The sequence below is a fragment of the Megalobrama amblycephala genome, linkage group LG9 (genome assembly GCF_018812025.1).
Source record: "Megalobrama amblycephala isolate DHTTF-2021 linkage group LG9, ASM1881202v1, whole genome shotgun sequence".
NCBI classification, from domain to species: Eukaryota; Metazoa; Chordata; class Actinopteri; order Cypriniformes; family Xenocyprididae; genus Megalobrama; species Megalobrama amblycephala.
The window spans coordinates 15787686-15802151 of NC_063052.1; the positions used below are offsets into that span (position 1 = coordinate 15787686).

Genomic DNA, 14466 nt, shown 5'->3' on the forward strand with positions numbered 1-14466 from the left:
TTCAAAATCACCCCCTACCCTCATTCACTATTCTCTACATTAGTCTACTAATATAGTCCAGTGAAGTCAAGTCAAGTCATCTTTATTTATATAGAGCTCTTTACAATGTAGATTGTGTCAAAGCAGCTTTACATTGATAACTGGTACATTATTTTGGCAGCACAGCAGCTCTTAAAGAATAGTGTCAATGCAGGCAGATCAAAGCACTGTCGATGAGGCCTTCACAATGGATGATCTAGTTGACTCGATCTCTGCTGATACTTCAGGGCTGCGTTGTGGTCGTGTCAAGGCGCAGGTCCTTGGTCTCACCCGGATCCGGTTGACTACGGTAAACCTTAGGATAAACAGAAAGACTAATATTAGCGTAGATGCCATTCTTCTTCTGATGTAACGAGTACATCTGGTGTTATAGGAAGTGTTCCCAGTTCCGGCTGACCTAATTTATGCAGCCTAATAATCCTTTAACGGATTTGAAAATATAAATTGATAATGTGTTATGTGTATGCCAGGTTAAAGAGATGTGATTTTAGTCTAGATTTAAACTGACAGAGTGTGTCTGCTTCCCGAACAATGCTAGGAAGATTGTTCCAGAGTTTAGGTGTCAAATAGGAGAAGGATCTACCGCCTGCGGTGGATTTTGATATTCTAGGTATTATCAGCTGGCCTGAATTCTGAGATCGCAATGGACGTGAATGACTATAATGCGTTAAGAGCTCGCTCAGGTACTGGGAAGCTAAACCATTTAGTGCTTTATAAGTAATTAGCAAGATTTTAAAATCTATACGATGTATGACCTCTGGAAGCATCTCTTTCAATAGCTTAATCTGTGAATGAAAACAAGTGAGTGCTGGAATGCATGATATTACCCTGTATCCACATTGGAACAATTCACAGATCACAGATGCTTTTATCCAATGTGTGTTCAAGTTAGACATTTCATCAGTTCATCTATTCCTTGTTCATTTTGAACTAAACACTTGACCTTAAGATATCTAGTGCCATGTTTTGCTGTTTGAAATTCGCATGGTGTAATCAAACACTTTATGTGTGATCATCTTGTGATCGGTGTGTACTCAGTGTAAACAGGGTTGTTTCATTTCTATTGAGTTCACGAGTTCGTTTCCTCATAAAATCTTTAAGATAATAAGGTTAAGCGTATTTGGCTTGCTGTCCGCTGTGGAGGGGCTCGAGGAAGCAGCTTCAACTCGAGCTTGGATATACCCCCCAGGGACTACTAGTGCCTGGAAGAGGAGTACGATAGATGAGATGCCTAATTTATGTGGTGGAGTTGGGGAGGTGGAGGGATATCGAAATAACTGATGCCAGAGCAGGGTGAGTAGCTGCTTATATGCTCTGGATTTAATTGAAAGATTAGGGTTCCCTCCTCTTGAGATTATGTTTGAGTTTCACTAATTGAAAGATTAGGGTTCCCTCCTCTTGAGATTATGTTTGAGTTTCACTAATTGAAAGATTAGATGGGTTCACTCCTCCCGAAATTACGTTGTGAACTTCACTAAATTTAGTTTTTAGTCTTATTTTTGTCACACTTGGTGGTTGCAAGCCAAGCGCACAACGAATGATCAGCAAACAAAACAGTCCACCAACTAGGAAAGCAGGAAAGCAGTTTCGTCAGGGCGCGAAGAAATATAGAAATATAGTATCATCAGCATAACAATGAAAACTAACGGCATGCTTCCTAATGATATCTCCCAAGGGTAGCATGTACAGAGTGAAAAGCAACGGTCCTAGTACTGAGCCTTGCAGTACTCCATATTGAACTTGTGATCGATATGACCTCTCTTCATTTACTACTACAAACTGATGTTTGCTGTTTGAAATTCGCATGGTGTAATCAAACACTTTATGCGTGATTATCTTGTGATCAGTGTGTACTCAGTGTAAATGTGTGTGTGTGTGTGTGTGAAGGCCTCATCGACATGACGACACAGATCCCCAACAAACCGCTTCCATACCATATCCCCTAGACTGAGCCTGGTTTCTCCCAAGGTTTTTTGTTACCTGATGGAGTTTGGGTTCCTTGCTACTGTTGCCTCTGGCTTGCATCACATCTCCAGAGCTGCTGTATAGATAAATGAACTAAATTAATAACTAATGATTTTTACAATGGAATGAATCAATACCGAATATACTTAAGCAGGACAATGACACCATTTTCTTCTAGAGCTGCTGTACAGCCAAATTATGTTCCCTCTATCACTGTAAAGCTGCTTTGACACAATCTGCATTGTAAAAAGCGCTATATAAATAAAGGTGACTTGACTTGAATAATGACATTGCATTTAAAAAAAAAAGTAAAAAAAAAAGAGTTGTGACGTTTGATTTTATTGTATTTAATTAACTTCAAATTACAAATGGAAGTTAACGTATCATGCTTTTGAGTTGGGATAATATGAATCATTTTTATTGACATCTGAAACTGGACGGTGGATTTCCCAGCATGTCATTTGAGTTGAATTTCAGATACTGTTCAGTACCATTTACTAATCAATGTAATTTTTCTGCTAACATTTCAATTTTAAAGTAATAATATAATTATTTATGTTCTCATATCACAACATTTTCCTGGTATAAAAGGAAAAAATATTCAAATGTTGTTGTGTAGTTTTGTCATATCTGTATGAAAAGGATGTGTGCTTAATGTAACAGTACTCTTTCATTCATGCAAATTAATGTACTTTTTCGTCATGTTTACTTTAAAAAAGGAAGAAAGATAGCGGTCAGTAAACATAACATTGACACAATGTAAACTATGAAGCCTCTTCGAGACTTTGGACATGCAATTCACTCCTCCTTCAAAATTTAAAGACCGTTTTAGTAACGAAAAGCTGTATTAAGTATTTTGTTTGTTTGTTTGTTATTACAATTATTATTACCTTTAATTGTCTTGGTTCTGTCACTGCTCATGGATTTTGGGATTATTATTTTTTTTTTTTTCCTGACTTCACTGTATCCTGAATGTGGCTGAATATAAGTAGCTCATGAAAGAGTACAACAAAGTAAAGTAAAAACACAGAACGCAACCTAACTCTTCCATAGCCACACCCAACTTAATCATTTGTATTTTATGCATCTTACGGACATTATTCCTTTATCATTCATTGCATTCATTGTATTCATTAACATCCTTTATCATTCATTGGTATTCAAGTATGGAAGCTTATTTGTAGCAATATTCATTTTTAAAATGTAATATGCAAAATGGCAATGCAATATGTAAAATGGCAATGTATTTCTGTATTTAAATTTACATCTTTCATAACATATGTGCAAATTCAATAATATAATTTACATTTGCTATTTCGTATACATTAGTTATAGCATATCATTTAAGCATATATTTTAATGCTTCATAAGTTGCAAAATGAAAATGAATTACAGAAATTATTATATACGTTTAACATGTTCAAGCAAAAATTGTAGCAAAATGATCATTTAAATGTTATTTTTCTTAATTGCATACTCACAGTTAAGACACTTGCAATTGCATTTTCATTAAATGTCCTGCAATTAATGTTAAAACTAGTGTAGGAAATAACAAATGTAAATTATATTATATGGGGTTATTTCTCTCTTATTTTGGGGAATGTAAGGGGAGGGTGCAGTTTTTGTTTGTAATCCTGATTTTCCTGATTTATAGTTAAACAGGGAGAGAGGGCAGAGTTATGTAAATTATTTTTCTGGATTATCTTTCTCCAGGTCATTTAGAGAGATTTCTGAGATTCTGGCCAGGCTCTTCCCTGAAGCTATCACCCCTATTTTCATTATTATTATTTTTGATATTGATATTTCTGTTATGGTTATTGTTACTTTTGTGCATTGTTTTACTAATTGATGGTTGAGTTGTTGATTCTTGGATAGAAGGTTGGACATCCTCATTCTCATACGGGGCAGTCGTGGCCTAATGGATAGAGTGTCGGACTTGTAACCCAAAGGTCATGGGTTCGAGTCTCAGGTCCAGCAGGGATTGTCGGTGAGGGGAGTGAATATCCAGCACTCTCCCCACCCTCAATACCATGACTGAGGTGAGACCCTTGAGCAAACTTCACATACTTTTTAAAATCCAGCGTTTAGTTGATCCTGGTAAGTGCTTTTCTTCTTCTACGAGGGGTTTGGCATCACAGCATTCAAACGGGCCATTAAAGAATGCGACACACGCATCTCCTGGACATCCTGTAGAAACCAATCAGATGATGACATTGAAACTCCTGAAGTGTTTCCAGATAAGTGTGTCATATGCATCAGATGTTCAGCCAGCAGTCCATAGGCGTGACACCTGAGCCTGAGACTACAAGCTCCTCGACCCTCGATGGGTAGATATGTAACACTACACCTCCTCCTCATTGTAAATATCCAAATGAGCCATTTTGATCCAGAAACATGAAATACAACATGCAATGCTGAAGTAATTTATTCATGTAGAAAGCAAAGATAAACAATAGTGTGTAAATGCACAGCCCCCTGGATCAAACTGGGGTTAAGAATCAGGTGCATTTTAAAACCATTTCATTCCTTTACTTAATGTGCACTGAAACTTATCTTTTATCTTAAGAATAAAAGGTGCACAGGTAAAATGAAAATGATTTAATTTACGGCCCGCAATGTCATGCTTACCCTGTAACTGCATGAAATAAGAGTGTAATAAGCTCCACTTTAATTTACGGTAACTAACCCTGTAACTACATGAAACAAAAGCATATTTCCCCATGTATTAAAAAAGATTGCAATAGTTCTTTCTACCTGCCTTGAAACAACTTAGTCAGTGCACTTTCTCACTAAATTGCTCCCAAATGTAAGATTGTTGTCTATCATAACAGTATAAGTACCCCTTAGTTCTAAAATACTTACAGTATAAATAATTTGTTATTTTCCTGGTTGTTACCCCTTTATTCCCAATACTTTACATATTGTTCCCTATACTTACATGTACTTACTGTATAGTTACACTATAATTATTGAAAGTTATGCTGTAAATTCTTCGTAATTACTAATTATCTAAAGCGTTACCAAAAAGTTCATAAAGACGTTGTAAAAAACAAATCCATATGAATTAAGCAGTTTATATATTACATATTGAAGTAATTATCTGTCTTTATTGAAGCTATAACAGCAATGTCCCACTAGAGGGCAGTGTTACCCATGTCATATTCTTTATGTGGGTTTACTTATAAAAGACGAGAGCATAGTGACTGTAAGGCAAGCTTACACTACAGAACTATGACACTCCATGAATCACCATGGTGCTCACACTACACGTTTTCTTGTCATCTGTCGTTGTCTTGTCTTAGCGCTTATACCACACAACACAACGAGGTGCTTAGTAACTTATGCCAACAACATCAGTGTAGGACGAACAAACACAAATGAGTCTTCCAGATGATTTGTTCAAACATAACTCCATACAAAACTCATCTCAATCCCAAATCAACACGCTGAACCCAAAATCAGAGAATCTGCGACTCCATTCAGTCTATAAAACCCCCAGCTAAGTATTTTATGGTCTTGCAAAAGATTAGTCTAGTGGAGGAAGATGATGCCAACTTTAAGCAGTTTATAAAAGACAGATTGGTGTGAAGAGGACACAGCTCGAGCCCCACCAAGACAACGGCAGAGGTTGTTTGATCCCTGAAATGTAGATACAAAACAGGCTGCCGCCTTCTGAGTGACACAGAGTTGAAATCTACAGAGTCATCCAAAACAATTCTAAACAGACTTGTAATTAAACATTGTTCAACTGCATAATTCTACATCATGTCTAAAACCTATACTTGTGACTATTGTGCTCAGATCACTCACAATTCATGTAATTGTTGTAACTTTTGAATGGTTGACTGAAAGTGTGCCTTGTTTGGTATGAGTGTAAATCTCTGTTCATAACTTAAATTTAAAATTATTTTCATATAAATCATGTCTAAATTGTACTCTGCTAATAGCAGAAAAGTTAAGAGACCCGGAGATAATTTATGATCAGAGGTGGAGAAAAGCCACCTCTGTAACAAAGACGATGCCTAGTTGATCAGAACTCCTCAAAGAGGTTGGACAAACACCTCAGTTTAAAAATTCAGTACACGAAGATAAGACAGACAAGACGACAAGACAATGAAGACAAGACAAAGGCAGATCGAGATCAGATGAAAATAAGTTAACAACTTCATTCAAGCCATCCAACTACTCTCATGTCACATTTCTTTCTTTTACTTAGCTTCCGTTCTTGAGTCTCATGTTCTAAGTTAAGCTTTGCTGGAAAGTGTAATCAACGACTCTACGTTTTTTGCCCGCCTCAAAACTTCTAACTTCAGCCATGAGGGAGACTCCACTCCACTCCACCAGCAAATCAGAATGACACCCTTCTCCAAGCCAAAGACACTGACAAAGGGAATCCCCATCTAAAGACACAAACGTTGAACGCAAGTATACCTCCAGATTCTATAGCTGAACTGGTGCATTGATATAAATTCTAATAACTCCGCCTAAGACGCGATAGAAGGGTTAAATTAATGATTGATGGTTTGTTCAGATCAGGTCTTATGAAGTACATATATTGTTAGAAACTTATTTGGGATTTCATCATTTCACTCTCTTAAAACTCATTCTTTCTTCACTTCCTTTCTTTCTGCAACTGGTATGAATGTGTGTGTGTTTGCTAGATTTTAGTTTGTGTTAAAATAATCGGTAGCACTTTATTTTACAGTACGTGTACTTTCCTGGTACATATGTAGTAATTATGCTGTACATACAGGTAAAAGAGTGGTAACACAAGGTACTTACCTGATATGTATGTACATGGAAACGAATAAGAAACACTGCTGTACTTTCCAATGGTACATACATGGTAACTACTTTGTACCTATAGACAAGTGTCGGGTAATAACAGGTGCTTACTTATAGTGTCCGTATATGGTAACTAACAGACACATTACTGTACTTACTAACAATATGTACATGGTAACTCAGTAGTACTTACGGACAACTGTGGGTAATACGGACACTATAAGTAAGCACCTGTTATTACCTAACACTTGTCTATAGGTACAAAGTAGTTACCATGTATGTACCATTGGAAAGTATAGCAGTGTTTCTTATTAGTTCCCATGTACATACATGTCAGGTAAGTACCTTGTGTTACCACTCTTGTACACCTATATGTACAACATAATTACTATATATGTACCATGAAAGTACACGTACTGTAAAATAAAGTGCTACCAAATAATCAATAAAGTCTCATTTATATTTTTAAAGATAAGTCTTGTGTTATGTGCTTACGAATTGAATGACTTAAACTGAATGACAAATGAATCCTGGACAATTCAGTTGCTTGTTCTGGACAATGCAGTTCTTGTTTGGGGAATGTAAGTGGAGTGTGCCATATTTGTTTGTAATCCTGATGTTCTCCTGTTTACGGTTACAGGGAGAGAGGGAAGATTTATGTCATTTATTTTTCTGGATTATCTTTCTCCAGGTTATTTAGAGAGATTTCTGGGTTAGTTCGTTTTTTGTTTTGTGTGTTATTTCGGCCAGGCTCTTCCCTGAAGTTATAGCCTGTATTTTCATTATTATTCTTTTTGATATTGATATTTGTGATATGGTTTTTGTTAATTTTGTGCCTTTTTTACTCTTCATAACAGAAAATTTAAAGTTAATATTGGTCAAATTGGTGGTTGTGTTGTTGATTCTGAGACAGAAGGTTGGACATCCTCGTTCTCTGTTTTCCTTTTCTTTCTCTTTTTTTGAATTTTTTTATTCTTTGCTTTGCTTCCAGCTCCTCAACTCTAGATGGGTAGCTATGTAACACTACACCTCCTCCTCATTTTAAATGTCTAAATGAGGCTTTTTTGATCCAGAAACATGAAATACAACATCATGCAATGCTGTAGTAATTTATTCATGTAGAAAGCAAAGATAAACAAAGATAGGTAAAAGATAGGTGCATTTTAAAAACCATTTCATCCCTTTACTGAATGTGCACTGAAACTTATCTTTTATTTTAGGAATAAAAGGTGCACAGGTAAAATGAAAACAATGAAAAAAGTGCAATATTAGTATTGCTCAGAAAACAGTAGTTTGGTATTTTGCTTATAGGATCAGTGGACTGTGGTGTAACATCATCTCATTCCACTTAATCTGGCAATGAAAACAGAACAAAACAATCATTAAGGGAACATACACATAGTATAAATAGTACATATAGTACAAATGTCTACACATCATGTCTCTCTCCCTTTATCACTCACCTGAAAACACCTCAACTTCACACAGTGTGAGATATTCATAGCGCCCAGGAACAAAAATGTTGACATATCGTCCCTTAATAGGATTAAACTCAAATGTTTGTGTCTCTCCAGCTGGGATGGTCACAACAGTCGCAGCCCTGTGAAGAAACACAGTAACAGAGAAATAGAGAGGGGCGTATCAAAACGCCATGAAGAATATTAAATATACTTCTGTCGAAGGCATGATTTATTCAAAGTAATCTTATTTACTCATATTCTAACCATTTGTGTAAGCATTAAGAGAGAAAATACTTACAGCTCATTATTGTTGCCATTATTTTCCAGGCTTTTGCCGATACGGATCTGAGCACCATTTATTCTCTCTGGAGAACTATCTCCACGATTAGTGATGCTAACCCTGGTTACCTTGTAGACATCCAATAAGTCAAGTCTCCACCAGGGCTCCTTTTCCCAATTAGTAAATGTGCATGACCCACGACTGAAAATTGGATTCCTGTTGCCATCAATAGCATATTGAGGTCCATTTGTACTGTATGTGGAAGACTGGTTAGCTTTGCCTCCAACAGCAAGATTCCCTGTTTAACATAAAATAATAAACAATAACTTTTTTTTACTTTAATGTGCTAAAGTATAATTCCAATATAATGGGCAAAATAATGCTAAAATATTTAATCCAAAGGATTACACGGCTCTCTGGAATACTTGATTCTGATTGGTCAGTTGTGACATTCTGAGGTCTGATATTTCCAGATAATGACCGTCATCAATAGTAACGCTGTATAACAGAGAACACTTACTTGGACTACAAAGGTATGATGGTATGTCGTTTTCTGTTAATAAAATAATATCAGTTATATACACATTAATAAGTAAATAAACAAATTATATCACAGAGTTTCTTCTCTCTCCATTCCTTACCTGCAGACACCTCGACTTCACAGAGAGTAAGGATTTCATCATTCCCAGGTAAAAAAATGTTGACATATCGGCCATTAACAGACTCAAATGAAAATGTTTCTGTGCCATTAAGAACAGTGAGAACAGTTGCAACCCTGCAAATACATAAAGAACAGTGTTAAAATGAAAACCAGAGGCCTCACAACACATTGCACATGTCTAACAAATTCATTTAATCTGTACTGAAATCAAATGGTTTTGTACAGCACTCTTCACAATAGCTTGTTTGCAATCACGTGATTCTGATGACGCTCAAAATTCAGATAGAGGGCAGGAAGTGAAAAGTAGAAAGGACAAGATCGAGGAAAGTCCATAATGTATTGGTTTAGACACTATTTCAAGAGAGGTATAAACAGAAAATCACAACATATGTTGGACTTGATCCTTACATTATAAAGAAGAGCGATTTTTATACTGAATTGGTATATTTGCCCGTCATTGAGATGCAACTTCTCCAGTGCCCAGTTGCGTAAAGCACCAGGTTTTTCCCTCAAGTATGAAACTTAAGGCGTGACTTCCCCTTACCTATGGGAATGTCTATATAATTATGGGAATTTCTATATTACATGTCTATATAATCTTGATATAATACCTTAAACAGTTCTCTAAGTGAAACCGTTAAGTGTTTCACAACAGCGATCCAGGTTTTGCTGTTATAAATTTCTATTGTTGCCATGGACACGTTATTTGTTATCAGTGTTTATGTGAATAAATGCTTAAATTAAGATGTTTATCATATGAAGCGGTCGATCATGTCTCATAAGAAGACTTGGTTCGAACCTGCTCACTCTGTGTAAGACTTTTTTCAAAAGAAGAAGAAGAAGTTTTTCAAAACATGTTATACTGAGGAAAATTACAGTTAAGGTGCTTTATGCAACTGGACACGACATCCTTATAGAAAACAAATGAAATCATACAAATCTATGGAGGAATAGTACTTTTTTGTTAGTGGTTGGACATGCAAGTCATATTGCACACACAAGCATTATCCGACTCAGCCACACCTGATTGCAGACGCAGGATTAAAAGCCACTTTTTCCTGCGTTTTTCAGTCAATTTCTTGTATTTTTCCCCCTGATGAGCAACAACGTTTGGTACACGATAAAGGCTCCTTATGGTTTCTTGGTTTGATCAATTAGAGCAACCATAAACGACGCAAAACATAGGCATTTCATAGTGCTTCCCTATGTAGAAAATTACTTACTGCCCTCCAACTGCATTTCGCGCCGCTCCATGACGTCATGTGCAAACAACCTATACAAATAATTGTTGTTTTATATTGCATTTATACAAAAAACAGTGGTCTAACCTTAAAAATGTCTAACCACAGTCTGAATAAAATATGTTCAAGTAAAGTACATCTCCATGGCTGTGGCTCTCTGAGTGGTTGGTTTGTGGAGGAGGTTCAATTTTGTTTTATTAAACCAGACTGAACATGATAAACATGGGAAGATGACAGAACAACTAAATTTCTTACAGCTCATTGTTGTTTCCGTTGTTGGCCAGACTGTTACCAACACGAATCTGAGCTCCTTTAAGCCGCTCTTTGCAACAGTCTCCACGATTAGTGATGGTAACGTTGCTTATTCTGTAGACATTTCCAAGGTCAACTCTCCACCATGGATTAAACTCAGATTTAGTCTGAGTGCATGATTCCTTCGCGTAATTTGAGTCTCTTTTTCCATCTACTGCATGTTGAGCATCTCCCTGTGAGTGGCCTAAGGAGGACTGCAGAGCCATGGCATTGAGAGCAAGATTCCCTGTTCAATATGATATGAAATCGATAAAAAACGATAAGACAGGTTCAAAGTAATACAAATAAATATAAATAAATAAATAAATCACAAGTTTTCAATGACCATATTTGAGCCTATAATTTTAATAAATTATTCTGACTGATATATAATAATACACAATGGTTACAGATTTTTAAATCCAGGCATTTTTACTTGTATTATTTTAAACATACCTTTGGAATCAGCGACGCACAGTCCAGTAAGTGTTAGAAACACAATCACACGTATCGCCATCCTGATATAAGACACAACAACACATCACCTCATCTCAGCATATGAAGGAATAATTTTCAATTTCTCATTCTCATATAAACAAAGAAACATAGAAACATTTTGCTATCGTAATGATAAAATAGTATAGAAGAACTCCATGACTTGAAGTCAGTGTAATGTGACTAACCTGCCTCCGTTCTTTGGATTTTGTACTTTTTACCTTATATACTTTTTATGTAACTTAATTAAACTTTATATATAACTTAACTAAAAATGATCTAAAATGTGTTTTTTCAAATATATATTTTTTTTAATTTTATATAGAAATAAATGGTTATTAGAGGTGCATTTTGTTTACAAAAGTGTTACAAAAATACACTGAAAATAAGTGCACATTTGTGCGGGTAGCTGCCATTTATTCAAGAGAAATAGGCAGAGTTTAAAAATATATAAAAAAATTATTCATCATTGTGCAACACAATTTGGATAACACATGCCAAGGCAACTTACATTTCTAGACTTAATCATGAAAAGTAGTGTTTTTTTCTTCTCTTGTTTGTTTTTTTTTTTTTTTTTTTTTTGATGCTTTGAGCTTCTCTGAAAACTGGATAAAGTGCAGGTATAATGTAGGAACTAAAAAGCGAGAGCTAATGAGACATAAATAACTCCTTCAAACTGTAAAAAGTAGCCAAATCCCAAATCAACACTCAGGACCCTAAATCGAAGATCTCATCATTTTGGTGTCAGCCAGTCCAGCTAAGCAGGGATTAAGACCATTCACATTTGAGAGAGATGATCCCAACTATAGAATGAACTCTTAAGATGTCAAGAAACGAATGGTTGAAGAGATGACACATCTTGAGTTTCAGATGGAAGAACCATGAGTTATCACCAGAGGTTGTTTGATCCCCAAGACAGAGACTTAAAACAGACCCTGAGAACCACATACACTACCTTTACAAATCAAACTGCATCAGATCTTTCCAAACAATGCCAGACAGACTTATATGTGACTTTTATGCTTAGATCACACACAATTCATGCAATTATTATAACTTTTGAATGGTTGATGGGAGGTGTGTTATGTGCGTGAATGATTTTGCATTTATTTAAATAATATATGAATCAAGTCTGTGTAAAATCTATTGTACTCTTTTTATTGATGTTACATCTAAATTTTACTCTGCTAGCGCATGAAAGTTAAGAGACTACGTGACTAAGATAAGAGCTGTGATTTATGTATGTGAAGGAGAAATAGTCACACCCCAAATTAAAGACAATGTCTAATTGGTTAGAACTCCTCCACGAGGGTTGAACAAACACCTCAGTTTAAAACTCAAGACACAAAGAATTAGGTTAAGGTAAAATTAATTTACACATTATAGTCATTTGTACCTGAATACTATACTAGACCTGAAGAACCTATTTGTTTAATTTGCATTTTATTCTATTGTATTTATTTATGATTTTATTGAATCATATTGCATTATGATTTCCTAATTCGGATTATGATGTAGCTCATGTGGACATCATATATAATTATCTTTTTGCTCTTTTGCTTTGTTTTACATTCACAATCTTTGAACAAATGTACCAATGTTGCATGCTGTCTGTTTGGTTGCTGTACAGTGATGACTGTATGTTTCTTTCTTTTGGAATTGCATTTTTATTTTGTTGTGCTAAAGTAATTGCAAATTACAATTACTTTGACACAAATAATTAACTTCCCCCTTTGTCTTCCCCTTTCAGATTCCTTAGATAAGTGTTGTTTTGAGGAACTGAGGTATTGTAATGAAATCTACAAGCAGACATAAGGTAATTTTAGAATGTTGAAAAACGTTAAATGTTCAGTGTTATTTAATGCTATTTAGAATGATTAGCATTAAACACTATTTTTAGCCTTTTAAACTTAATTATTACAGACAAATTATCAATACAAATGATTCTTGTTGAATGTTCTTTTGTCATTGTTGGATTGCAGTGAGTGGAACAAGACACTTCTAGACTCCTATATACTATATCTTTACACCCTGAATTATCCAAACAAAATGTAATTTTATAAGTAAAACCTCCATTGCATATCATGCTCTCAAAGAAAAACCACTAACAGCTTCTTCACTAACAAGGCCTTCTTTATGTCAGAACAGTTGTTATTAGACTTTTCTTTTTAACAAAGAGCTGTGTTACAACTGTGATTGGTTTAGAGTTTTGTGCCAAGAGTTCTGCAAATTTATCACTAGTGAAAGTGACACCAAAATGATATAAAACTGTATTCAATAAATCACTTTTTTCCATTCCAATTATACTTTTACCCTTATACAGAGAGCATAAATATTCAACTCACCTGGAATTCATCAATGTATCAACCTCACAGAAGACCTTCACAATTCAGCAGTTGTCTGCTTTTAAACAAAAGAATACGTTCGTATAATAAATATAATTAACAATATTTTATAAATAATTGATATATTTATTATTTTAAATATGTTATTAATTTGAGAAATATTATGCTGTCAAATCAAAAATGTGCTATTAAAAATAGACATGAATATTAATACATACCAGCAGTCTTTGAAGAGGGTCTAGTTGAATAATATTGTGCTCAGAAATTATGCTCTATTTATTGTTGAATTAAGGCCCTCCCAACCAAATGAGTTTTATCTGATATCTGAAAAATCAACATTAAGTGAACATATTACATAAGAATTTACATTTTTCTAAGCTGATATCGTGACAGTCCTAGTTCAAACTTTACTTTGCAATTCAAACATTCTGATATGCAAAGCGAATCACCCACGTGAATGAACAGAAAATGAGGCTTCGTTTTTGTAATCGATCACGTGACTATGTAAGACCAATACACTCCTTGATTCAGGGCCTGGAGACTGTGCTGTGTACTTGATATGCACCTCGAAGCTAAAGTGTTATTTATAACATCACTATCTTGTGCTTTGTGAAGAGTGCAGCCTGCAATCCAGCGGAGAGGCCAGAAATGTTCAAGCTATGACAAACACAATAAATAGGCTTTTCCTATTTTATATCAATATAACATCAGTATAAACATAATGTGAATTACTGTTTAGATTTTTAATATAAACACTGAGAAAATGTTTATACTTGCCTTTAGATGTCCTCCTCCTTCACAGGTCCCCTCGCTGCGGGGTTCAGTTCACCCGGGCCCATATGCATGTGTATACCCGAACGCTATGCCACACATAAAAACACCTTATTCCATTAGTGCATCTCCA

At 35.3% G+C, this 14466-nt stretch overlaps 1 protein-coding gene and 1 long non-coding RNA gene across 2 annotated transcripts; one reads left to right on the top strand and one right to left on the bottom strand.

The window, feature by feature from the left end:
- Positions 1–4520: 4520 nt before the first annotated feature.
- On the top strand, positions 4521–8160 carry LOC125275139. The gene is made up of 2 exons (XR_007186387.1): positions 4521–4586; positions 8027–8160. It is a non-coding gene; the product is annotated as an uncharacterized LOC125275139 (long non-coding RNA).
- LOC125275132 lies at positions 7883–13822 on the bottom strand. Its single transcript, XM_048201826.1, has 9 exons — positions 13781–13822; positions 13563–13620; positions 11179–11240; positions 10687–10969; positions 9171–9304; positions 9050–9082; positions 8548–8827; positions 8253–8389; positions 7883–8142 (listed from the first exon to the last, which is right to left on the bottom strand). Exons 2-9 carry the CDS (start codon positions 13571–13573, stop codon positions 8138–8140), a joined length of 945 nt encoding a protein of 314 aa, XP_048057783.1. The 5' UTR covers positions 13574–13620; positions 13781–13822; the 3' UTR covers positions 7883–8137.
- Between the last annotated feature and the right edge of the window lie 644 nt (positions 13823–14466).